At 50.7% G+C, this 27685-nt stretch overlaps 1 protein-coding gene across 1 annotated transcript; it reads left to right on the top strand.

The window, feature by feature from the left end:
- The first annotated feature begins 156 nt into the window (after positions 1–156).
- LOC133342960 (uncharacterized) lies at positions 157–27670 on the top strand. The gene is made up of 20 exons (XM_061552363.1): positions 157–464; positions 4604–4704; positions 6402–6471; positions 7575–7705; positions 9217–9305; positions 9757–9856; positions 11891–11934; positions 12338–12415; positions 13327–13523; positions 14414–14478; positions 15241–15347; positions 17034–17145; positions 17764–17863; positions 18997–19036; positions 20444–20495; positions 21352–21481; positions 21794–21886; positions 22242–22359; positions 25105–25195; positions 27326–27670. Exons 1-20 carry the CDS (start codon positions 269–271, stop codon positions 27398–27400), a joined length of 1989 nt encoding a protein of 662 aa, XP_061408347.1. The 5' UTR covers positions 157–268; the 3' UTR covers positions 27401–27670.
- Positions 27671–27685: the final 15 nt, after the last annotated feature.

Below are 27685 nucleotides of genomic sequence, written 5' to 3'. Positions count from 1 at the left end.
AATCAATTATGACCACCACCACCACCGGCCAAAATCGATGACAACTTGCCAACTCAAGCCGCTGCGCCCAGGGCTCACTGCGCGTTCCGGTAGAGGGCGCTATCCCCATTGCCTGGCCGGGTGTAGGGGGCGGTCAGCACCAGGAGGAGGGAGGCCGGAAGGTCGGAAGGACGTTTGGAGAGAGGAAGGAGGAGGAGGAGTCAAAAGTTGTTTTGTGGCCACCACCACCAGCAAGCAAGCAGCAGCTACAACAACAACAGAGGCGGTCATGCTGTGCGCTATGGCCCCTCCGAGAGCGAGAGCTTTGTGCTGGTCTCGGTGGTGCACGAGGGCCCCCCTCGGGAGCCAGGGCCCCCCCAGTGGGGCCCTGGTGGCCCCGTGGCCGCGGGCTCGGTGGGGCAGCGACGACGCAGCGCTGCGCGTCGGTTGCGCGTCCGCGTTCTGGGGAGACACGGCCACCGCAGGTACCTCGCCGTGCCGTGCTGATGACGATGCTGCTGCTGCTGCTGATTCTACTGCTGCTTATACTGCGACTTCTGCTACTTCTACATCGACTGCTGCTGCTGCTTCTGCTACTACTACTGCTTCTACTGCTGCTGCTACTGCTGCTGCTCCTGCTGCTACTGCTGCTGCTACTTCTACATCTACTGCTGCTGCTACTGCTGCTGCTGCTTCTGCTACTAGTACTGCTTCTACTGCTGCTGCTACTGCTGCTGCTACTTCTGCTACTGCTGCTTCTGCTTCTACTGCTTCTGCTACTTCTACTGCTACTACTACTGCTTCTACTGCTAATTCTACTGCTGCTACTTCTACTGCTGCTACTTCTGCTGTTTCTGCTACTACTACTGCTTCTACTGCTGCTGCTGATTCTACTGCTGCTACTTCTACATCTACTGCTTCTGCTGCTGCTTCTGCTACTACTACTGCTTCTACTGCTGCTGCTGATTCTACTGCTGCTACTTCTACATCTCTGCTGCTGCTGCTTTGCTACTACTACTGCTTCTACTGCTGCTGCTGATTCTACTGCTTCTGCTACTTCGACTTCTACTGCTTCTGCTACTTCTGCTACTGCTACTACTACTGCTTCTACTGCTGCTGCTGATTCTACTGCTGCTACTTCTACATCTACTGCTTCTGCTGCTGCTTCTGCTACTACTACTGCTTCTACTGCTGCTGCTGATTCTACTGCTGCTACTTCTACATCTACTGCTTCTGCTGCTTCTGCTACTACTACTGCTTCTGCTACTTCTACATATACTGCTGCTGCTACTTCTGCTACTAGTACTGCTTCTACTGCTGCTGATTCTACTGCTGCTACTTCTACCTCTACTGCTTCTGCTGATTCTGCTGCTGCTTCTACTGCTGCTTCTACTGCTGCTGCTGATTCTACTGCTGCTACTTTTACATCTACTGCTTCTGCTGCTGCTTCTGCTACTACTACTGCTTCTACTGCTGCTGCTGATTCTACTGCTGCTACTTCTACATCTACTGCTTCTGCTGCTGCTTCTGCTACTACTACTGCTTCTACTGCTGCTGCTGATTCTACTGCTTCTGCTACTTCTACATATACTGCTGCTGCTACTTCTGCTACTAGTACTGCTTCTACTGCTGCTGATTCTACTGCTGCTACTTCTACCTCTACTGCTTCTGCTGATTCTGCTGCTGCTTCTACTGCTGCTTCTACTGCTGCTGCTGATTCTACTGCTGCTACTTTTTTACATGCTGCTGCTTCTGCTACTACTACTGCTTCTACTGCTGCTGCTGATTCTACTGCTTCTGCTACTTCTACATATACTGCTGCTGCTACTTCTGCTACTAGTACTGCTTCTACTGCTGCTGATTCTACTGCTGCTACTTCTACCTCTACTGCTTCTGCTGATTCTGCTGCTGCTTCTACTGCTGCTTCTACTGCTGCTGCTGATTCTACTGCTGCTACTTTTACATCTACTGCTTCTACTGTTGCTGCTGATTCTACTGCTTCTGCTACTTCTACATATACTGCTGCTACTTCTGCTACTACTACTGCTTCTACTGCTGCTGCTGATTCTACTAATGCTACTTCTACATCTACTGCTGCTGCTACTTCTGCTGCTGCTTCTGCTACTGCTTCTACTGCTGCTGCTGATTCTACTGCTGCTACTTCTACATCTACTGCTTCTGCTGCTGCTTCTGCTGCTGCTACTTCTGCTGCTGGTTCTGCTGCTACTTCTACTGCTTCTGCTGCTTCTGCTGCTTTTGCTGATTCTACTGCTTCTGCTGCTACTTCTACTGCTGCTGCTGCTTCTACTGCTTCTGTTTCTGCTGCTTCTGATGCTTCTACTGCTTCTGCTGATTCTGCTGCTGCTGCTTCCGATGCTGATCATGCAACGTGGTGTGGTGGTGGTGGTGGGATCGATCGAGTTTCGATTCGTGTGTGTGTGCGGTTGTGGGTTCAAAGGGGAGAGTCGGAGGCAGTCGCCCTCCAGCAACAACGGGGGGCAGAGGAGCGACGCTCACAACAACAACCACCAGCGGCTAAAACTCAAGAGTATTGGCACAGTTGGTGCACTCAGCCAATCATCTTAGCCCATCAGCCCGTGACCTCATGCCAGCGGGCCTTCGACACATCACGTGGCCTCAAAGTGCACCTAGCCTGGCACAAGCGCCGTGGTTGACTTGGTGGCGAACGGCGGTTGTTGAAGTGGTAAACCCCCCTCGATGCAGCCGCCAGAGGTTGCTGCAATCACCACCGTGTAGCAATTAGCAATGCGACGATTAGAAAATAAAATAATAAAAATGAAAATATAAAAACAATATTCAAAATAAAAAAAAACTCACAATGAATTCCTGCAATCACGAAAGCTTTAAGTCGCGATGATTTTTTTTTTACAAATAAGCGAGTATTGGCGACTCTGTGTGGCTTTCCTACAGAAACACAGGGCATAGATATGATGTAGTTATAATTATACTGCCCGCAGTAAAGTGTAGCCACAGATGTAATGTTGTGACCCTCATTCAAAGTTATTCACCTCTCACCCAGTTCACTCCAACCCAGTTTCAGTCCCTGGACACAATCCAGACTTGTCGAAAGTAAAAAAAAAACTGTTTTAAGCCACGCTAGCTGCAGCTCTTTGTCATGTTTAAGCAACGAGCTTTCACGCACCTGATGATTGGTAAACACGTCAACGCACGCCCTGTTGTGCTAGCTAGCGATATCTATTAAGAGGTTTGGAAAAGTCAGGGCTATCTTAGTCGCGCGCGGCACTGTCACTTGAAATTGCATTCGATTCCAACGTTTCGCTAACTTAAGTGCCATTGCATTTTGACCAGTTAGTGATTTAACATTGATTTACGTGCGTGCGATATTTTAGATTTCTCAATGTGATAGTTTTTGCTTTCATTTCTATTGGCTGTTTTGGATGTACAGTATTGTACTTTATTGTTTCGTTGACCCAGGTCACGCTTGCAAATGGGACTCACGTGGTCTCTCGAGCTCCCCACCCCTTTAAACAAAATTAACCTCAATTTAAAACCTGGCAGAGTCAGCCGGTAGTTCTAAGCAGTAGGCCGGCTCAAGGTCAAACCAATGCGACCACTCACTGCGCAGGGCTAGTGAGTTAGTGGGTGTGGCTTTGTTAGAGTGGGTGGGGCTGACAGCTTCCGGTTGAGCCTCCCAGATATTTGATAGCTTTAAATATCTCTGCCATGCGTTTTCATGTGTGTGTGTGGTAGGGTAGCTCACAACAACGAGCGGAGCGCCGGGTGGCTAAAGCACAGCAAGTTGGTACAGTAGGGGCACAGGTGGTGCATCAGCCAGTCATCTCGGTCATCTCAGTCAGTCGACCCGTGGTACCTACTGGGTCTGCCCCGTGACCTCCTGCCAGCGGGCGTTTGACACTTCACGTGGCCTCAAGGTGCACTTGGCCTGGCACAAGCGTCGTGGTGACGTCACCGCCACTTAGTGACGAATGGCGGTTGTTGTTGTAGTTGTAGCGGTTAAGGAGGCTCGTGAAGGACACTACTAGGCAGTTCGAGGCAGCCGCCCTCCAACAACAATAGAGGGCAGAGGAGCGACGCTCACAACAACGAGCAGAACGCGGGGTGGATAAATCACAGAAAGTTGACACAGTCGGGGGCACAGGTGGTGCATCGGCCAGTCATCTCAGTGATTCAACCCATGGCACCTGGCTCTGCCCCGTGACTTCCTGCCAGCGGGAGTTCGACACTTCACGTGGCCTTCATATGCACATAGCCTGGCACAAGCGCTGTGGTGACGTCACCCCCACTTAATGGTGATTGGTGTTGGTAGCAGTTATCGCTACGCTGCACTACAGACCCAGTGACCCGAGTTCGATTCTCGCTCACGGCCAACACCAGAGACGATTATCTGAAACCGGTCCTGGGCCTCCCCTAGGTCGACTCAGCCTCAAATGAGTACCTGGTGCGGTGTGTCGTAAACATCACCACTCAGGGAGTCAAAGGCGGCCGAACGTGGTGCTGGCCACCCACCCCCCTCGTGTGCAGTGCCGGCCTTCGTAGGTGCTCGCTAACAGCACTTGCCCCAACAGTCTGTTACAGCTACACGGGGGACCTTTGTTTTGTGTCTACCCCCCCCCCCCCCCAGTACCACAACTGGTGCACGGTGGCCGGCTGGACTTCCTGGTGTTTGACTACCTCTCCGAGATCACCATGTCCCTCCTGGCCAACGCGAAGAGCAAGGCGCCGGTGAGCTCACCCAAACGTGTGCGCCTTGCACAGCCCGGCGGCACTCAGCAGCCGTGAAAGTGAATTTTATAAAATAAATAAATAAATAATCGCGAGGTAGCCTGCCTGGTGGTAGCTCAGGGGATGGGGCACCTGAGACGTCACCTTCTGAGCATCATTGGGTTCTCGAATCCAGCTCCAGAGAATTTAAACGTCCGTTCGGTTGTCATTGGCAGGGCTTTGCAAGTGCGTGAAAGTGAATTTTATTAAATAAATAAATAACCTCGAGGTAGCCTGCCTGGTGGTAGCTCAGGGGACGGGGCACCTGAGACGTCACCTTCTGAGAATCACTGGGTTCTCGAATCCAGCTCCAGAGAATTTAAACGTCCGTTCGGTTGACATTGGCAGGGCTGTGCAAGTGCGTGCCCTTCATGCGGATGAGGAGCCATATCTATGGAATTGAGCTGCAGAGATCCGAATGGAGACTGCTTTATCTCATGACATGATGGTGATAAATAAAAAACACTTTAATATAATTGTTACGGGGTGGGAAAAATTTATGGGTTATAGATGAATATAATTCACGGTGTAGGATTTCACCAAAGCAAGGGTTTGGTGGTATGCATCACATTTCTAAACAATACCCCAAAAGGAAAAAAAACCCATAATGGCCCGTTATTGATGAGTGTGTTGAGGTGTGTTGAATTGTGTTCGTTATTTGTGCTTGTGCACCGCTGCCATCACAGTATCACCATACCATGTCACATACATTGAACATGAATCCAAAAGGTCACCCCTGAAGCACAATTGGCGTGCTCTGCAACTTTGTGTGCCTGTCTGCTCATCATCTCAGCTACCCCCACGTGTGTGTGTGTGTGTGTACGTAATATTACTACTCGCTACCTGTCCTCCTGTGTGTATGTATTATTTATACGAACCCAGCGACCCGAGTTCGATTACTGCTCACGGTCAACACATTAGTGACGATTATCTGAACCAGTCCTGGGCCTCCCGTCGGTCGACTTTGTTGTGGAGTGACTCATGCAGCCAGCTATGGCTGCAGAGTTTTGGTAGTACATGTTGTTTATGTCATGTATTGTGAAAATTCCGTCACAGTTCCTATGATCACTGTTTCATTGCTTTCATGGCTTAATTTTGGTGATTTCGAAAAGTGTATTGGTTTAGCCATGTTTGTTTGTTGTAGTACAGAGTTAGACTGATGGCCTTAATCTAAGTTGTCTTGTGGTTGTTGTTGTTTGACTTACATCCCACTGGGATTTTTGCACACAGCGTTGGTGTACGGTATTTTTTCTGCAATATTTTGCTGTCTTTTCTTAGATTTTCTGTTTGCACTTAGTCACATATTCACTTTAAGATGTTTTTTTGTTCATGTTTTGGTTTTTTGTTTGTTGCGGTTGCACCCGATTCAAGAGCCGAATGGCTCACAGGGCTATACCTAATAAATGAACTTGAAATTGACTCAGCCTCAAATGACGAGTACCTGGTGCGGTGTGTAAACATCAGCACGGGGGAGACAAAGGCGGCCGGGTGTGGTGCTGGCCACACCCCCTCGTGTGCCACGTCCGACTTACTAAGTGTTACTTGCTACCAGCACTTGCCCGAACAGTATGTTAAAGGCTATATGGGGGATCTTTATCTTTGTAATATTAATACCAGTCACGTGTCACCTGCGTGTGTGTGTGTGTGTGCTGCACCAGAACATGGGGTACACGCCTGACTTTGTGTATGCTGCAATGGCTCCGTTCATCAAAGACATCCACAAGAGAGGTGAGGACCTTGGATTGCAGCTCTCCAGCGAGAGCTAACCCTTTCCCGTTCTGATGACGTACGTGTAACTTTATCGGTGCCGAGGCTCCCACAAGACCATGCGGGAGGGCGTGTGGCGCAGTTTGGCGCCAGCTATCATAGAATGCGCTCGTGTCGTTCCAAGATTCAGCGGTGAACAGGACATCCCACCCTCCAGCCTGCCGACATCTCAGAACGGGAGAAGGTTAAGGTCGCGCCGCGTGTTGTTCGCCACGATTTCCGATGTTGGCCTCCACGCACTTGTCTCAGTCACAGTGTTGGTAAGCCCACAAGCTGCTAACCCCTGGCCAAAATGAGTAAAAAACAAACGTCGCTGGAGAGCTTCTTTGAAAAGGGGGAAAGACCCAATGATGACTCCCCCCCCCCCCCCCCCCCGGTCCGTGAAAAAATTGTCTTCCATGAAACCGGTCCCTGGTGCCAAAAAGGTTGGGGATCGTTGGCCTATAGAGAGTTCAGAGTGCTGAGCTCAAGGGATTCTGGGTTCACATCCAATTTCATCTGCCAATGATTAAACCAGGTTGTCAAGCGTAGTGAGTTGGTCTCAGCATGGTCACCAAGTGACTGCACGAAAAAAAAAAGCTTCGTAACATTGCCTTTGGTTCTACATTTCATTTGGCGAATTTCCAGATGACATTGATTTGACCGTCATGTGACAAACATTCCTCTCGGTTGCATGAGGCAGGCGGTCACTTGAAGGGGATTTCCGAGGTAGTTCTCCGACATCCGCTTCTGTATGCCATTCTCTAACACAAACGCTTGCTTGGTCTCACAACATGACCCTGTTGTATCTCGCAATCGGATTAAATCGGGTGGAAATTAAAGAGACGATGATGATGATGATTGTTGTCCTTCCCCGCACCTCCGATTAGCATGGACCGGCTCGCGCACGGTGTGCGAAATAAGTTCAACGTACACATAACGTACATGATGACGACAGTGACAGTGAGGATGCATCTGACGAAAGGCCACAACAGTAGCTGGGCTGCTGGTGGTCGTGCGGCGTCGGGGATGTGTGTCGAGCGTGCTGCGTGTGTCCGCCGCCCGCGCCTTTGCCGGTGCCGCAGGCGTGCGCGTGGTGAGCAACGCGGGCGGCATGAACCCGGAGGCGTGCGCACTGGCGCTGCGAGAGGCCGCCACCAAGGCCGGGGTGCAGCTCAGCGTGGCCGTCGTGACGGGCGACGACCTCATGGAGCACGTGAGACGCTCGCGCGCACGCACGCACGCACGCCAAGACAAAGATCCCCCGTGTAGCCTTAGCAGACTGTTGGGGCAACTAGGAAGGCCGGCACGGCACACGAAGGGGTGGGTCGCCAGAACCACCCCTGGCCGCTTTTGTCTCCCCCAGTGGCGATGTTTGCACACCGCACCAGACACTCATTTGAGGCTGAGTCGACCTAGGGGAGGTCTCGGACCGGTTAAGATCATTGTTACTGGTGTTGGCCGTGAGCGGGATTCAAACTCGGGTCACTGGGTTCGTAGCTCAGTGCGCTAACTAGTACGCTACCGCTTCCCAATTTCACGTGAAAACATGCACACACACGTACCCACGGGCATTCAGGACATCAAATTGTACGCACCCACATGCAACATGCACTCGTGCATACATGCGCGCGTGCACACTTGTACACACTCACAAACGCACAAATGCACGTGCAATGGAGAAACGGCAACTCATGAATCCCAATTGTGGCCCAAGTGGGCGAATCCTTATATGCTGAATCAATGACTGAATATCATAGCTTTCATCTGTTCGAAATCAAGTACAGTAAAACCTTGGATTGCGAGCATAATTCGTTCCGGAAACGTGTTTGTAATCCAAAGCACTCGTATATAAGTTCTGATCACGTGACGCTCGGCAGACAAAGCGTAAACACGTACTACTCGTATTGCAAGACCCCTCGCTCGTTTATCAAATTAATATTTATTTAAAAAATTTGCTCGTCTTGCAAAACACTCGCAGACCAAGTTACTCGCAATCCAAGGTTTTACTGTAATCTCTTTTTGTTCTCATGACATGGCCCAGCGGTAGCGCACTTAGCACTTCTTGCAGAGGTGCACGGTTTGAATCCAGCGGCCAACCTGATTAAGGGTGCGCCACAGTGGCGAGATGTCAACTACCTCGCCTGGTATACAGGTGGTCGTGGGTTCGATCCCGACCCTGACACCTCTATATTTGGAGTTTGCGTGTTCTTCCCGTGGTCGCGTGGATTTTTCTCCGGATCTTGCGGTATTTCCCTCCACATTTAGAATCAACGTGCGTTTGGAGTATTTGGCTGCTATAAATTTCCACGCGATAAGCCACTTCATTGAGCTATCATTTGTTGCCAGGTCGCTTCTACAAAAAGAGCTACGTAGCTCAGTGGGCCTTACCTGGTAAGATAAAAATTGTTGAACTAGTTTAAAGTTCAATAAATCGGGCGTATAAACTATCAAAATACAAGCCGTCCACTTCAAAGTTTGCACCAAGGATCCTGTGACGTCGTTCGTGTGCCCTGGCGTCGTGGTCCAAATTAGAAGAAAAAAACTGACACGCACAATGTACTCAAATCGGAATTATACACAGCAATTGGCACCCCTGTCCTGCGAAAAACACAGCAGAACGCTGCTGATAAAGAGTCGTGAGTCTCAGCGGGGCTCTCCCGTATAATCGAGTGTCGTAATAATAATACGATTGATACATTGCGTTTGTTCCCTCTAATTGTACAGAAGGCAGCGATCGCAGAGTCCGGAGTGCGAGACCTGGACACTGGAGTGCCCTTCCCACAGTCCGTCTACAGCATGAACGCGTACCTGGGGTATTTGCCATCGCCTCTTTATTGCATGTGTGTATGTTGAACTTCTTTTGCACCATACGTAGCCAACCGTGCCAATCGGAGGTGCGGGGGAAGGACAACAAACTGAGTTTTCAACACAGATGATTTAAAAGTGCATCGCTCCAGTGGCTTACGAATGTCGGAAGGAAGAGCGTTCCAGACGGCCGCAGAAGCGCATCTGAAAGCGCGCGATGCGTTGACCGTCTTTGTTCGATGGCTTAGCCAATAGCCACTGCTGCGAGGATGACCGGAGTTTTGCCAAGCATTCAAATTAATTCGACAATCACTGGCACCTTTCCATCACTGGTGCCTTCCAAAACATAACCGCGCGATCAAATAAAGTACACGGATGCGATTGACGCACTCAGTATAAGTTGTGAAATTTCCGAACGGAGGTGCTGCGGTGGTGAGGTATTGCGTTTTAATTTCGCAGTGCGCAGCCAATCAGCCGGGCGCTGGACCTCGGGGCGGACGTGGTCATCACTGGCAGGTGCGTGGACAGCGCCCTGGTGCTGGGTCCTCTCATTCACAAAGTACGTCGTCACGGCTCGCCCACCACCCAGCGGTCCCCCTCCCCCCCCCCGTCCCCCCCCGCCCGTCACCGCACCAGCCGGCAAAAACCCGCGGTGAAACAGGCGCCCTCGAAAACCGTCAGATGGACTCGCCCACCCACACACGGCTCCCGATGGCGTTTAGCTACGTGGCCATGCAGCTGCCCTCCACCGGCGTTTTGATCGCTTGTCAACAATTCTGGGGACGTGATTCGAGAAAACGTTCGACGTGTATTTATCAATTTAAAGCTTTCGTGACTGCAGGGATTCATCTTCTTGGTTCTTTCGGTAAAGTCACGTAGAAGGGAAGTAATAAAATAATAAAAATAAAACATAATAAAATAATTCTCACGACGTTTCGGCCACAACGCTAGCAGCCGAAACGTCGTGAGAATTATTTTATTATGTTTTATTTTTATTATTTTATTACTTCCCTTCTACGTGACTTTACCGAAAGAAACAAGAAGGTGTATTTATCATTTTTTGGCACCAGTTTGCGAGCTGGTTTGTGTCGTTTCTCAATTATATATATATATTTTTTCTTTACCTGTCTCGTTCCCGTAGATGTATGTGCTTGCCCCCTTCAGCCCAAATGGCGTTGTTCTCAGACAATTAGCGCACAGGTAACGGCGCAGCCCCGTGATCGCTTGTTCACGCCCCCGCTGGCTGTGGGTACTCTGCTCGAGCGACCTCGATCGAGAGCCCCCCCCCTTCCTGGCCGACTCTTCCACGCCGGGCCAGACGTCTGTCAAAGACATGGGAAGCTATCCACACTTTTAATCAAACTCGCGCGTGGCTGCCAATGGACTTAACTGTGGTGTTACCCATTTCACGCTGCCAGGTGGACAGGTGATTGAAGCAACGTGGCCACGTTTGTACGAGTTATAATATTATAAATAATTTGTATGAATTATAAATAACGCATTATTGTTATTTTACTCGCAATTCACTGCATATGTGACGAGCTTGCGGATCGATTTCAATCAATCGGTGGATGCATCGTTAGATGCCTAGAATTAGCCGATGATGCGTTGACACATGATGATGTGATGTGATTTACCATCACGATCACGGCCATAAACATCGTCTGCACTGCACACCACAGTGGTTTTATTAATATTTGTATTATTATTCTTCTGCTTGTTCACCCACGTAAGCCTCACCGAGTCTCACGATGCTTTTTCAGGAGTGTCGTGCCGATTTTTTTGTTGTTTTTGCAGTAGGTGGGGCAACGGTTGCTTGCGTTAGGTTCCTGTTGAGTAGTTTGTGGGTGATTTTTTGTTCGAATGTGGTTAAGTTGGACCGTGACTTGGCGCCGACTCTCTTTCGAATTACGTCACGGGAGTTTACCGAGACGTCCACTGCGGGGGCAGGCAGCTGTCGTGTGCGGTTTACGGTTGAGACGTGCTGGATTAAGCTAGTGGGGCCCTAAATAAAAAAAAACATAAATATTAAAACACGATTTTTTTACTTGCATAGTAAATTAATTTAATTTTTTCATTTGCTATACAGCCAGATAATACGACAAATAGCTAACCTTAAACACCCAGTTGTTCATAAAAGTTGAAGGCGGTATAGTACTATAGTAATAGAGCAAGTGCAGAATGACTGAACCGGAATTTATAGCTTGAAAGCATTTAGCGTGGGGCCCTTGAAAGTTTGGGGCCCGTAGCTACTACATATGTAGCTACTTTTGCGACTGGGATTATCCAGCACCGGTGGGATGGGACATTGCAAGTTTAGTCGAAACACCGGCACAAGATTTCCCGACGTGGGAAACTGGGGCCTGTAAAGGGCAGAGCTTGAAACAGGCGACGGTTAGTGAGGTCCGCACAGTCAGAGACGCTCAGCTGCGTGGCAATTGAAGGGTTACTTGAATAAAGCACACGGGGCCCGCTATCTGAACAAGGTTGGTGAAGGTCAGGGTGCGGGGAGGGGGGGTTATTTGGCTGGTCTGTACTTTACAACATTGTTAAATGTTTCACCACACCTGAGAATCTGCTGTTGGTATTGCAGTTTGGTTGGAAACCCCAAGACTATGACCTCCTTGCGGCAGGCTGGTAAGGACTTGGAGCCAAAGCGACATCACTGTCATTATTATCATCATCATCATCATCACTAGGCGTGATCAATTCACCGCTGGATGAAGGCATCGCCAAGCCATCGTCATCTCTCACGGTTCTTATGCAGTGCAATATTCTGCACCATTTATACATCGTCATCCACCATCAGTCCACTGCTGGATGCAGGCCTCCGCAAGCTGCCACCATCTCTCACGTCCCAGCGATGTAACAATTCACTCGACGTCTCACGTATGATCCGATTTAATCGCTCCGTCATATACATACAGAATGTTGAAAAACAATCCCCTGTAAATTAAATCTGTTGATGTGTAACCGTGGCAAAACTTAGCATGTACATTGCATATTTACACCCACGTGTTTGTGCTTTTGACTGTCGCAGCCTGGCAGGGCATCTGATTGAATGTGGTGCTCAGTGCACGGGTGGAATATACACCGACTGGCACACCATCCCAGACTGGTAAGACGCGGTCAAGGTCAAGAGGTCACCACACCTCACCATCGCTTCCTTCCCTGCTTCTGGATCCCCGTAGTGGTAGCAAAGTCGAGACCCAATCTCATCCCGCCATGCGGCTTTAGGTCTTCCCCGGTGCTGCACAGTCGACATGTCCTTTAAAAAAAAATCTAGATTGAAAACTAATTTCTTTAGAACTGCTTTTTGTGCTTAGTTTTTTGTCCTTCCCCTGGCACGGTTGGCTACGTACGGCGTGTAAGAAGTTCAACTTGCATACAGACATATTTACGTCCTGCGGGAGGGGATCCAGCGCCGTGGAGGCGAAGGTTGGTGGATCACTCAAATGTTGGGAATCTCCCCTTGCCAAGCAGAAGGCGGAATGTGGACTCCATCCGTTCCGTCTGTATGCAGTGTTGTCCCCTCGTACACGCGGGTTTTCTCCAGGCGCTCCGGTTTTCCTCCCACATCAATGTAGTTAGCCAAACATACAAAATATAGGGTCGCAGAACTTGGGCAATTGTTGGCGTCAGTTCTAGCTGCCTTCCCACTTGTTTTGTGGTTGCCCCGCTCTTCTGAATCCACAAAAAAACTGCGCAGCGTTACAAATGAGTAAATAACTTTGATCACCATCGGGCTTTAGGTCTTCTCTTCCCCTTAGTCACCAATCTCTAGTCACCTGTAACTCTCCATCCGAAGCACGTGGCCCCCAGCCACAGCTGCCTCCTCTTCCCGATTCTTGCCGAATTACATCGACGACGATGTCGTCGTTCGCAGCGTTGTTTTCCGAACTTGCCGGTCGTTTACCCTGCCCGTCCGCGAACGTCCCATCCACCCGCCTCCTCCGCACGCCCACCGGTACCCCCCCCCCATCCCCCTCAAGTCCGCGCGTGCCCCTGCGTGGCACGGTTCCTCCGCAGGGAAAACATCGGCTACCCGGTGGTGGAGTGCTCGGCCAACGGAAGCTTCACGGTGAGCAAGCCCCCCGGCACGGGCGGCCTGGTGTCGACCGGCACGGTGTCGGAGCAGCTGGTGTACGAGGTGGGCGACCCGCGGAGATATCTGCTGCCCGATGTCACGTGCGACTTCTCCGAGGTCACGCTGGCCGAGCTGCCCGGTGAGTCGCCGTCGTTCTCCACCGACTCCTCCGTCTTTTTAAATCCTTTATATTAAGTTCACTCGCTTGCGCGCTTACGACCGTGCAAATCTTTCGGTCGTTTTTTAACCCACTTCCCGTGATCCAATCGAGCTGACATTTTCCACACAGACTCGTTGTGCGTGACAATTATTTTTCGTGAATTTCTTTTTGCAAATTTTTACACTTTTTAGGAAAATTTTTTTTATATTTAATTACCAATTGCTTAATGGTGGCAGGCAATCATCTGACCCATAGGTGGCAGCCATCTCAAACCAGAGGACGAGAGGACTCTAGCCACCACGCATATAAAGGATTTATAGTGATAAACTTTGTTTTTACGGGTTAATTTTTTCCTTCTCCTCGTCAATCTCTTTCCCCTCTTCCTCACCGAGTGCCACGTCAACGCACGCGCACGGCTCGGCCAATTCTGCCTCTCTGTGCAAGAGGGCCCTTACACAGAGAGGCAACGTTATCAACGGTGACGCTTGCCAGGCTCAAATATTCACCGCCCCCCCCCCTCCTGCAGTACCCTCGCGGTGCCGGATGAATATCGTTTGTGGGTTGATTCGAGGTGGCCGCGGGCCCGTGTGAAGTGAAACGAAGCAGCGGACCGCGTCTGGCCTGTGGGCCCTGCCCTCTTCCCTGCCGTCTTCCCTCTCCCCCCACCCCGCTGCTTCTCCACCGTAATGGCTGCTTGCCATATTTGCCGGGAGCGTTGTTTGTTGGGAGGTAGAGTTGTTTTGGCGGGAGCGTGGTTTGCCGGGGTGGAGCGTTATTTTCCGAGAGCGTTGTTTGCCGGGAGGGAGCGTTGTTTGCCGGGAGGGAGCGTTGTTTGTTGACTGCCGGGAGGGCCCCTCGTGTCCGCTCAGGTGTGGAAGGCGGCGCGGTGTTGGTGCGGGGAGCCAAGGGGTCACCGCCGTCACCGTCCTACAAGGTCAGGCCTGAGACGGCGACGAGCGGCACGCGGCCGGGTTAAAGTCACGCCGGAGATTCGGCTCATTGTCCCAAGAGACTCGCGGCGCGGAACGCCGTGGCCCAGTTCACGTGGGCGTAAACGCCCGGAAGTAAGGCCATCGACCAAAATATCAAGTTGAATTTCCTCCGCTGTAAAAAAATATGAAGGTGTTTATAAATGCAATTAACTGTTTGTTGGGGTTTTGAGCTGCAAGTGAAGTTTGCGGAAAAGATAGCGAAACGTGTTTATGCGCGTTTATACGTGTGTGTGCGCGCGCATGTAGTCAACATTGGCGACGATTATCTGAACCGGCTCTGGGCCTCCACTGGGGATACAAAGGTGGCCAGGCGAGGTGCTGGCTACCCCCACCCCCTCGTGTGCCGTGCCGGCCTTCATAGCTTCTCGCGAACAGCACTTGCCCCAGTGGTGGCGTAGTGGTTATCGCACCACGCTACAAACCTGGCGACCTGGCTTCTATTCCCGACCGCTGTTAACATCAGTTACGAATGAACCACTCCTGGGCTTCCCCTAGGTCAACTCGGCCTCAAGCGAATACCCGGCGAGGTGTGTACACGTCAGCTCTGGCGGGGGGACAGATGCAGGCGTGGCGCGGTGCGAGCCACAGCACCACCACCTCGCTGTGCAGAGGTGGTGTGGCGCTCACAGCACTTGTCCGACCGGTCTGGTTATGGCCACGAGGGTCAGAGTTTTTCATCCGCGTGCGTGCCTCTGCCGGCGCAGGTGAGCGCGACGTTCCTCGACGGGTTCCGCGCCACGGCCGTGTGCCCCATCGGAGGCCCCCGGGCGGCCGAGAAGGCCCGGAGGACGGCGGACGCCATCCTCAAAAGGTGGGCGCGGATTTCCGCGTCGGTGAGCCGAGCATTTTAGTTAACCCCCCCTCTTCCACCACCACCCCCCCCCCATGACGCGCCCTCTGCTCGCAGCCCTCGGTCATCCTTTGCTCAGTGGGAGGTCGCTCATTCTCTTCTGCTGCTCTGGACCTTCCTTGTCCCTCCAGCCATCCATACTGTTGGCTCCCTGCTCCCGTTCACATGCCCCGCTACGGAGGCGTTCTTCACGCGTCGGTCAAGCCGACTCTTCGCTAGGACCTCGGAGCTGGAGATTTTTTGCGATTGAGTGGAGGCCAAGTTTGACACGATGTGTTCTTTTTTTTGTGCAGTCGTTTGTTTATCAGGGCCCAGACCGTCGCCAGCTTTGAGAACCCGATTGAATCGCACGCGGTTAAAACCCGGATTCGAACTCAGGGTCTCAGCGACGCTGGCTCGGTATCTCCAGCGTAAATTTAGCTTCGCTCTCCGATGCGTTTATTCAGGTTGTTGCCGCGGATCGTTGGGTGCGATGTCCGACGTTTCGCTTCCGCGTGCTGGGAGCTTCCGCAGCTTTCTGGAGGAACTGAAAACCTGCAGAAGCTGCCAGCACGTGGAGCGAAGCGTCGGACATTGTTGTCCTTCCTCCCGGCAACTCCGATAAGCACGGTTGGCTATGTGCGGTGCGAAAGAAGTTCAACATACATCCGAACCACAACAACGCCGCGGAAGGGAACTACACAGCACGATCACGAAAACATACACAGGCGGTGAAAAATAAGAATTTGTTTTACCATTTCTGGCAATAGAACAGGAGGTGTTAGGATGTTCAAACACCAAATAGAAACCTTTTGCAGGGCATTAAGTCTGCATTAAAGTACTTGTGGTGAACATGCAAACAAACCTGTTATGATAATATATGTGCATTGTCTTTGAAACGGATTGGCCTACACCAGAGACAGCTTTCTTTAGAGCCTCGTCTCAGTGTTAGACCGGAGGACGCTACATGTATCTGTGGTTCATGCAGACATGATTCCTTGCAAAAGTTTCAGTTTGGTGTTTTAACATCTAAACACCTGTTTTGTTGCCAGAAAAAGGGGAAAACCTATTCTGATATTTTGGTACTGGCAAAGGAGGTCCCATGATGTAGATGCTCACCCCAAGCTCTCATTACTCTGATAGTGCATTGTCTTTGAGCTGTACGCCTTTTGGCGTCCTCTGGTCTAACACCATTTGAGACTAGGCTCAAAAGAAAGCTGTATCTGGTGTGGACCAATCAGTTTCAAAGAGAATGCATAAACTATCAGAGTGTTTTTCGTTTGCATTCGGACCACAAGTATTGTGGTTAATGCAGATATGATTCCTTGCAAAAGGTTTCAGTTTGGTGTTTTAACATCTAAACACCTGTTTTGTTGCCAGAAAAAAGGGGAAACCCTATTTGTGGGCCTGTCTCACCAGTTTTAGACCAGAGAAGGCCAAAAGGCAAATAGTACAAATATAACGCAAGTAAAACATGTTCTTATTTTCCATCGTCTTTGATACTGGCACAAAGGTCCCATAGGTATACACAGGGAGGTTTGCTATCTTGAGCCACCTTCTGAGCTTGGCTGGAAAAATGGTGACGTTTGGCTGCACGGGGGCCGAGCACGTTGTGGCAAAAACATTTTTTTGGTCTTCTCTTTCACGGACGTTCAATCCCGAATGAAGGGCTCGGCGGATCTTCAAGCATTTGGGGCTCAGCGACTTCTCGAAGGTTCACGTGCAGGTGCTGGGAGCCGAGGACACGTACGGGCCTCACGCACGCAGCTGGTCCGACGGGGTGAGAAGTCGCAGTGCCCTACGGATAATAACAACAACAACAACTAACAAATGACATCATCGCACAAGGAGTACTGCAGATATAGCATGGAGATGCTTTTTAAAAGAGATCTTTAGGCGAGAAATTCGGTTTTAAGCTGGTGTCATTGTTAATAAAACTATTTTAGAGTAGTGAAATGCAGCCATTATTGTCAGTCATGTTTAATCCACTGCTGGATGAAAGCCTCCCACAATCCTTTGCCATCTCTCACGATCATGTGACGTAACAGTGATTATATGATAAAAATTGCTACAAGTACAAATTTGCAGTTTCATCATTTCATGGTTTTTCACAGCGTACATTTTTAAATCTTATAATTATTTCTTGCGATTTTGCCAGTTTTGTGGGTGTATATTCCGTCGAGATTGTTGTGGAGGGGGGCTACTTTCAGATGGATAGTAGAGATTTGTTCTCGTATGGAATTTTCTATTTTTATGTTTGAATATGAATGCGACGGTGCTTTGAGTGGTAGATTGGTGCCAGAAAAGCGTCGCACGTGTGTAAGCAAGAAATAAAATTGATCGATCACATGTACCCCTCCTCTCCCCCCGCCCCCGAACGGCCGAATGGTCACGCCAGGGTCCCAGGGACGTGGCGCTGTGGATGTCCGTGGGCCACAGCCACAAGAGGGCGCTGGAGCTCTTCCGCATGGAGATCGCTTCGGCGGGCACCAGCATGGGTACGACGCCGCGGCGCCGCGGCCCCACGCGGCCTGGTGGTTGCGGCCCCGTGCGGCCTAATTATCACGGGCCTAGGCCCCGCAGACCGTTTGCCAATCCGCCGCTGGATGAAGGCCTGCCGACCGCACCCGCGCGAGTCGTGGCGGTGACTTGACCGTACTTCTCCACGATTCGGGTTGGTGGAGACGTGGAACGTGAGATGTCGGTAACGTTGAAGTCGAGTAGAACAAGGGATTGCGCCGCACTGCGCACTACTGGCCCACCACTTTGCAATGACTTGCGATTCAGTGGTTGCGATTCGCGATTTTTTTATTTTTCTAAAACCATTGTGGTGAACATAGCAGCTTAAGGTCACTAAAAATGAATAATAATAACACGACGTAGTGATATCATAAGAACATTTGTGTCATTATCTTGATGCGTCGCCCTATGCCAAATGATGATGTCAGCCGTGGGGGTCGTTTGGTCATACTTCGCCACGCTGGTCAGCGCGGGTTGGCGAAGGAGGTGGCTTGTGACCGGCTCGGCTGTTTCTCGCCACTGATGTTAGATCCTGACCGGGGTATCAAACTCGGGTCGCCAGGTTCGGAGTGTATTGCGCGACATCACTGTGCAACCACCACTCCTCCACCCCCATGCACCGTTTACAAATCGTAAGAACAAATATCGGTTCTTTAGCACGAGATTCAGTTGCATCTATCATGGTTAAAAAGGAGCTCTTTCACCCTCATGAACCGCAACCACATTGCCCCCCCCCCCCCCCCGTTCTGTAAATGAGTACTCATAGCACGAGTTAGTCAATATGGAACCTTTGTCTGGTCTCTGATATCAATGTCATCGTTGCCCGTGTGAGTGTGCGCTACGAACCTGGCGGCCCGAGTTCGATTCCCGCTCGCGACCAACATCCGTGACGAATATTTGAACCGGTCCTGGGCCACTCCTAGGTCGACTCAGCCTCAAATTAGTGCCTGGTGCAGCGTGTAAACATCGCCACTGGGGAGAAAAAGGCGTGATGCTGGCCACCCACCCCCTCGTGTGCAGTGCCGGCCTTCATAGGTGCTCGCTAACAGCACTTGCTCAAACACTCTGTTAAAGCTATACGGGGGATCTTTGTTTTTGTCTTTGTTTTTAGCTCCAGGACTGACGGGCATTGTCGGCGGACGCCCCAAAATGTAAGTGATCGGTGTGTGTGCGTGTGTCTGATGGTGGGGCGAGTGGAGGTGCGGCGGTTAGCGCACCGCAATACGAGCCCTGGTCACCTGAGTTGCACTACCGGCCGCAGCTTTCACGTTCGTTGCGATTGATGTCTGAGCTGGGCCTGGGCTCCCCCACACTTTCCCCAACCCCTTACAGACTGGCATGGTGAAGTATGGTCAGACAACCCCTTTGTCGCTAACACGGCATGGTAAGGCCTCCATCCAGCTGTGGGCATCGATACGCGAAAGTAATTACAATCATATTTGTGGTGTCTCAGTAGGCTAGCAAGAGCACACTGGCACCTATCACATTGACGTCACAGGGCATTTTACATTCGAGATTTGACGCTTTCGTGACTGCAAGGATTCATATTCTTGGGTTTTTTTGGTAAAGTCACGTAGGTAAAAAAATTTTAATCTTTACTTGATACAGCAAGCGTGCTGTGACGGTTCCACCTGAAGACGGAAGCTTGTGTTGCCTCCGAAACGTCGTGATTTTTATTTTTTTATTTTTTTATTTTACTTTTATTAATTTAAATTTTTTTTACCTACGTGACTTTACCGAAAAAAACCCAAGAATAGGGCATTTTACATTTTACCTTTCCACCTATCTCCCTGACTACATACCTACCCAGGGACCCTATTGGAGCTCTGCATTAACGCACAGTGACGTGTGGCAAATGTTACCTATCATTGGTCCAACAATAATAGCCTATCTGGATTTGAAGCTTTCGTGACTGCAGGAGTCCATACTCTTTGGTTCTTTCGGTAAAGTCACGTGGGTACAGTGAGAGGAAAAAAGTATTTGATCCCCTGCTGATTTCGTACGTTTGCCCACTGACAAAGAAATGATCAGTTTATAATTTTAATGGTAGGTTTATTTGAACAGTGAGATACAGAATAACAACAAAAAAATCCAGAAAAACGCATGTCAAAAATGTTATAAATTGATTTGCATTTTGATGAGGGAAATAAGTATTTGACCCCCTCTCAATCAGAAAGATTTCTGGCTCCCAGGTGTCTTTTATACAGGTAACGAGCTGAGATTAGGAGCACACTCTTAAAGGGAGTGCTCCTAAAATGCAAATCAATTTATAACATTTTTGACATGCGTTTTTCTGGATTTTGTTGTTGTTATTCTGTCTCTCACTGTTCAAATAGACCTACCATAAAATTATAGACTGATCCTTTCTTTGTCAGTGGACAAACGTACAAAATCAGCAGGGGATCAAATACTTTTTTCCCTCACTGTAGAAAAAAATCATCTATGATGAATCGAGTGCAACGTGTGGCTATTTATTTCCGTGCCAGCCTTGCTGGCGACACTGGAGGAGGCTCTGTTGCCACAGACCTAATTGGTTGTTTCTTTATTACAATTTGCAGATCCCCAGTGCTGAAACTTTTCTCCTTTCTGTATCCGAAGAACAAGACCAAGGTGAGGCTATAAATAGAGACAAAAAAACCCCGCCATCGCGCAGCCCACACGGGCTCCGTCATCGGTGACGGATCCTGTTGTTGGGGCTGGTGCTGTTTTGCGAGCGCCTATTAAGGCGACTGTCGGGAAATATTTTTCTTGCTCCCAAATGTTTGTTTCCTTAGAAATGAATGTTTATTCTTACTCGTCACCGGTATTCAGGAATAGCGGTGTTGCGTATGGATATTTGTACCCCCGTATATTTACGTGACAACGTATTTTTTTAAAATTTGTATTTAAGTTTTTCTGTGAATTGTCAACGGAAACCTTTATTTTTAAGAGCAACGTCCAAACTTACGTGTGAAACAGTTGCTCATTTTACTTTTCGGATACTCAGAGGTCCAAACCAATGTGGCCCTAATGCCTAAGCATTGTCCTATCCAGAACCCCTACCCAAACCTCTAACATTGAACCTGAAGCAATAACCAAAACCCCTCACCCCAACTCCTAACTCAAGCACTACCCCGAACCCCTGCACAAATCCATGACTAATAACCCTAACTACTCCTCAATAACCAAATGCATAATCCTAACCAATAACACAAATCTCCCGCCTCCAGCTCTAACCCCCAATCCAAAACCCAAACACCGAAATCCTAACCCACTTATCAAACCATACTGACACCCCTACCCATACACCGAAAACCCCAAACACTAACCCCAAACTCTAACCCCCAATCTAAATCCTAGGACTCCAATAGGTATGGGGGGAATGACTGTTACTGTAGGCGAATGTATATTTCGTGTGGGTGGGGAGCCGATGCACGTTGACTTGGGCTCGGCGCACCGCGGCTGTCGCTCGCGTCTCTCTGAGCAGGTGGACCTCAGCCTGAACGGCGTTCATGTGGAGACGGTCACCACGGGAGACGCGGCGGAGCCCGGCGGCTCGGCAGTGCCGGGCGAGACGGCGCAAGAGGGCACCTCCTCCTCCTCGTCGTCGTCGTCCGGTCAGTAACTGCGACCTGCACACAACCACTCACTCACCCACCCACCCGCCCACCAAATCATCTACTTACCTAATTTACCTGCTTACCAATCTACCCAAGCATCTTCCCACCCATCGGTTTACGCACCCGCCCATTCAAACCACAGCCCGTCCACCCGCTTATCCGCTGACTAATCCGTGAATCGCTCTATCCGACCACCAACTCTACCTACTGACCTACCCACCTACCCAACCGCCCATCCGCTTACTTCATTTCTACCTACGCGACTGCTTACCCAGCCACGCTTCTGTCCGTTTGTGAAACTGTGTGCAGGCGAGGCACAGCTGCCCGGGGGCTCGCACAGCTACAGACTGGAGGAGCTGGCGTTGACGAGGAGCGGCGACAAGGCCGACACGGTTAACATCGGTGCGCACGCGTCACTCCCACTGCCCGGACACACGGGGGAATGTCCGATAAACAGCGATGCGACGACACGGGTCTGTAGCTTGGGCGTTTTGCGTCCAGTCTTCATGACGTCCCTGAGGGTTTAGCTGGGCGCTGGTGGCTATGATGGACGTGGCGTGCAATCCAGTACGATGTAACCCGTAAAAAAAAAATGTAATCAATATAATATTTGTCGCAAAAACCTCCGTTAAAAGCACCTTCACGTTATTTTCCAAAATCGTCAACACTGCTCGCGCGTACAATTCAATGCACGCGTGGCGTGCGTTTAAAAAGTGAATCGACGCTTCATCACGTAACCTCGTCGTCGTGCCTGTAGGGGTGATCGCGCGGCACCCAGCACTCTACCCCTACCTCAAGGCGCGACTCACGGCGAGCGTCGTGCAAAAATACTTCCAGCACCTCGGCGACGGAGCGGCGGGCCCAGCCGTGAGCAGGCGAGACCATCCACCCACCCACCGACCGTCCATCCACCCACCCATCCACCCACCATCCACCCACCACTAGCGACCGCCCACCCACCCACCCACTCAGCGCCCACCCACCCACTCACCACCCACCCACCCACTCACCCGCCCACCCACCCACTCACCGCCCACCCACCCACCCACTCACCATCCACCCACCCACCCACCGTCCATCCACCCACCCATCCACCCACCATCCACCCACCACCAGCGACCGCCCACCCACCCACCCACTCACCGCCCACCCAACCACCCACCCACTCACCGCCCACCCACCAACCCACCCACTCACCGCCCACCCACCCACTCACCGTCCACCCACCCACTGCCCACCCACCGCCCACTCACCCACCGCCCACTCACCCACCGCCCACTCACCCACCCACTCACCCACCCACTCACTCACCCGCCCACTCACTCACCCGCCCACCACCGCCCACCCACCGCCCACCAGCCCACCGCCCACCCACCGCCCATCCACCCACCCACCGCCCATCCACCCACCCACCGCCCACTCGCCCACTCACCCACCCACCGCCCACTCATCCACCCACCCACTCACCGCCCACCCACCCACTCACCCACCCACTCACCCACCCACCCACTCACCCATGCACTCACCCACCCACTCACCCACCCACTCACCGCCCACCCACCCACTCACCGCCCACCCATTCACCGCCCACACACCACCCAAACACCCACCCACCCACTAAACCGCACACCCACCCACGCACCCACTCACCGCCCACCCACCCACTCGCCACCCACCCACCCACTCGCCACCCACTCACTCACCGCCCACCCACCCACTCACCGCCCGCCCACTCAACGCCCACTCAACCCCCACTCACCGCCCACCCACCACCCACCCACTACCCACTCACTCAGTGCTGTGGCCCAGGGATGGCTTGGTGCCCGGACCCGGCTTCCTTGTGGCTATGAGAGCGACTGTGGTGAATTTCTCGCCGGTTCAAGCGAGGTTCTCTATGCCGGGGGAAATGAAAACCACGGCGAAATACTTGTGCCTGTGCGATACAATTCGCAAAGTACATTTTTAGCAAAAAATTGCAGAAGCCTTTTTAGGGAAATCTGCGAGCAGAAATTGAGCACGCGACGACGCATACCTCCACTCCGATAGACACAAAGCTAAAGCTGTCCGACCGACACGGTTTGTACAGTGCAGTCCACGTTTGCTTGTTATGGCAACTTGCGTAATTGGGCGCAGGTTTTGGCGGCAGCTAAATCCGCCACGCAACCTTCAACTGGGCTGTGCGTTTAACTTACCTTGTGACATGTGGCTCTTTGTCACTAAGGGGACTATGCTTTCTCAACCCGGGGCCGCCCTTGGAGACGGTCGTGATATGATGGTGGGGGGGGGGGGTCAGAGCGGAATAGATGCAAGTTTGCTCACATGAATCTTTTTTTCTCTGAGGCCAACATCAGATGCACCTTTTTAGAAAAAAAAAATTCTTGGGATGGAGAAACCTAACCTACGGACACCTCCAATTAGCACGGTTGGCTACGTACGGTGCGAAAGAAGTTCAACGCACATGCAAACTGTGCCAACATTTTCGAAGGTCGCCGGATCGCTTTGCTGCCACCGGAGGTCGAACAGAGGGGAAGTTAGTCGAGTTCCCCGGGTGGCTCAAATGTGAGAGCTTCGAGCCGGCTCCGCTGAGATCTCGGGTTCGAATCCAGGCTTCGGCCGTCCGTGATTAAACATGCGCTCGCGAGAGTCGATGGCTCTCAGTCCGGTCACCCAATAGCCGCAACGTAAAAATATATTTTAAAGTTTGGTTATGCGCTTGATTTGGCCAAATTCCAGAATCGACTGTATCGGTTTGACTGAATGCGACCACCTTGCAGGTGCCATTTGTATCCTTTACACAGCCGTCGCTGTGTAAAGGATACAAATGGCACCTGAAGGATTTTTCGGTGAAATATCGCTTCCGTGGCCGTCCTCTGACCCGTAGCGCCGAACAGCTCTGTGAGACTTCCTAACGTATTGTTCTATGTCTTGACAAAACGTCCGTAATTTTACGTATATATTTTTACACGCTTTTATTTAACCCACTCTGTCTGTTGTTGTCGTCGTTGTCGTATCCTCAAATCTTGTAACTAAATTTTAACCCACTTCCCAATGTGGTATCGACTGCAAACGTTGTATACTTATGTCATACTGATAACAATACTATATTATATATATAAAAAAGTATTTTTAAACATTAATTTTTATATGTTATGTTTCGGCTTGGGTCTAATTGTCCACGCTCAACTGACGTTGGCTGTAAATCAACACGGCCCCTTACGTTATGGCAAGCTTCGGGGCCACTTCCTGGAGTCGTGGAGTTCTGCCATTACTCGTACGGTACATTTCATTAAAGCGTGTTTAAAAAAAAAGTCATTTATATATATATTTTTGTATATAAACCACAATTGTGCTTGGTCTACGCATCACGAAACAAAGCGTGATCACTGATATTTTACCGTTCTTCATTCTGCCCTTAACTGCCATCATCATACTTAATTTGGAGCTTTCGTGACTGCAGGAATTACTCTTTGGTTCTTTCGGTAAAGTCACGTGTAAAGAGAAAATAATAAATTAAATACTAGCATACGACGTTTCGTGCCATCATCATCATCATCCCGATTCCTCCACCCACTGCCCTCCATCCTCCTCATTGTCTCTTTCTCCATCTGTCCCCCGGGCAGGTTTGAGCTGCCAGGAATCCACGCTCTGAATTTCGTCCTGCGGGAGGCGCTGGGCGGCGGAGGAATCACGTCACTCCGCAGCGACCCCCAGGTGGGAACGTGGCTCCGGGCGCTCTTCTGCACACAAACACAAAGATCCCCCCCTCGTGTATAGCCTCAAGAGACTGTTGGGGCAGGTGCTGTGAGCGAGCACCTTTAACGAAGGCCAGTACGGCACATCGGGGGAGATTTCCAGCACCACGCCTGGCCGCATTTTGTCTGCTTAGTGGTGATGTCTACTTTAAGGCCGAGTTGATCTAGGGGAGGCCCATAACCAGTTCACCATTTATTGGTCCTGAGCGGGAATCGGAACTGGGGTCGATGTATTCGTAGCGCAGCGCGGATTGTAAATGTTGTGGCTTGTTTTGTCCAACACACCAGTGTGCTGAACTAGTGACGAATTGTCCACGTTCTGTTTACGTGACAACCCTTACTAGTTGGCTGTGTCGGGTGGTGGTGGGTTTAACGACACATTTAAATATTTAAGCGATCTAACCCAAAAAAAACCTCTCATGGATGATATTGGTCGCGAAAGCCTATGTGTTAAACCCCACAATGGTTCACAAAGTCGCGTACGCATAGACACCCCGGGGGTGAACCCAGGTAACTCACTGGTACCTTGGTATTCTTGGTTCTTTCGGTAAAGTCACGTAGAAGGGAAATAATAAAATAATATTAATATAAAACAATAAAAATTCTCACGACGTTTCGACTGCAACACAAGCAATCATCATCAGGTGTGAAATCAACAGGTGTGAAATCCAACGCTGATGATGATTGCTTGTGTTGCAGTCGAAACGTCGTGAGAATTCTTATTGTTTTATATTTATATTATTTTATTATTTCCCTTCTACGTGATGACTTTACCGAAAGAACCAAGAATATGAATCCCTGCAGTCACGAAAGCTTTAAATAAAAATTTGGTACCTTGGTGATAAGGTTAAACTGCCAAGCAATCATTTTAAAGCTGGGTCGCCGGGTGTGTGGCGCGTGTGGAAAGCCATCCGAGTGTGCCCTCGCAAAGCTCGGTCATTGCTCTACTGGCGGAACGGTAGACGGTCTGACAACTGCCCCTTCACCCTTCTATCTGGCAACAAAACTGACACCTTTTTTACAAGGAGTCATGTTTGCAGTGACCAAAATACCTGCAGTCGGAATGCAAACAAAAAACACAACTCTGATAATGTATGCACTGTCCTTGAAGTTGATTGGTCCACACCCGAGACAGCTTTCCTTAGAGCCTAGTCTCCACTGGTGTTGGACCATGTCTCCATGTGAGACTAGGCTCTGAGAAAAGCTGTCTCGGGTGTGGACCAATCAACTTCAAGGACAGTGCATACATTATCAGAGTTGTGTTTTTTGTTTGCATTCCGACCGCAGGTATTGTGGTCAATGCAAACATGACTCCTTGTAAAAACGGTGTCAGTTTTGTTGCCAGATAAAAGGGTGAAGGGGCAGTTGTCATGTTTTGCTACTGGCAAAGGAGGTTCCAATGGGTAGACGGTCTGCTACACGCACACGCACCGGCCCTTTCGCCAATCCACCGCTGGGCGAGGGCCCCACCCCATGCCGTTGAGTCATGGCTTTGTTGTTTTTTCATTTCTACCATATTTCACCACCACCATCAGTCGGCACGGGTTGGCGATGGCGGCGGGGGGGAGCGCATTGATGCGAGAACACCGAAGCCCGTGACAAAAACGAACGTTGCCGAAGCTGAACCTTCGCTGCGCAACCACGTAGCCCCACAGCTGGCCACGACGGCCTGTTGGCGTCGTGGTCCAAGCACTAACCCAGGCTTGGCGCTACTCGCTCTCCGATCTCTGGGCACATTCCAGGCGATTTGGTCATTGGCCGCACGTGCAACGCGCAGAACGTATGGATGTTGAACTTCTTTCGCACGCCGCGTAACCAACTGTGCTAAGCTAAACACAAAAAAGCAGTTCTAGAGAAATTAAATTAGCAATGTCCACGAGGCACGTAGCGATTGATTCATCTCCCGGCCAATCGACGCGCAGTGTAGCTCTCCGGAGATTGTTTGGTGGGCGGCGGCGTCGCAACCGCGTGTTGAGATTCTCTCCTCCTGGCGCGCGGAGCGGAACGTCGGACATTGCGCCCAACAGCGCGTGGTATAACCCGGAAAACCCATAGGCGAGTGACACGTGCGCGTCCCGTTCCTTTGCAGGGCAAAGCTCTCGGCCAGATGCTGCTCGACTTGAAGGTGGGAAACCTCCCGGAGCTGAAGGACATCGCGAGATGAGAGCGGACGGCGAGATGAGAGCGTGAAAGCCGCACCCGGCGATTTGACCAGAGACGCGCCGTCGACCGCCGCGTCGGCCGACGAGCTGACGGACGAGCGTCGTGCCCTTTTATCTTTTTGTTTTGTGTTTCTTGTTTTGTGTTTCTTGTTTTGTGTTTCTTCCAAATAATTTCAAGGAATCCGTTCTCAAAGATTTGTATTTTGTTCCCCCGTGGCTTTGAAGAGACGACGCATCGCGATGACGATAAATAAAAGGCGCTTGGACCGCTGGCTCGATTTTTTTGT

The sequence above is a fragment of the Lethenteron reissneri genome, chromosome 16 (genome assembly GCF_015708825.2).
Source record: "Lethenteron reissneri isolate LAM-NWPU_2019-01 chromosome 16, ASM1570882v1, whole genome shotgun sequence".
Taxonomy (NCBI): Eukaryota; Metazoa; Chordata; class Hyperoartia; order Petromyzontiformes; family Petromyzontidae; genus Lethenteron; species Lethenteron reissneri.
Note: the sequence above shows the minus strand (reverse complement) of the source record. Positions and strands in the feature narration are given on the sequence as shown.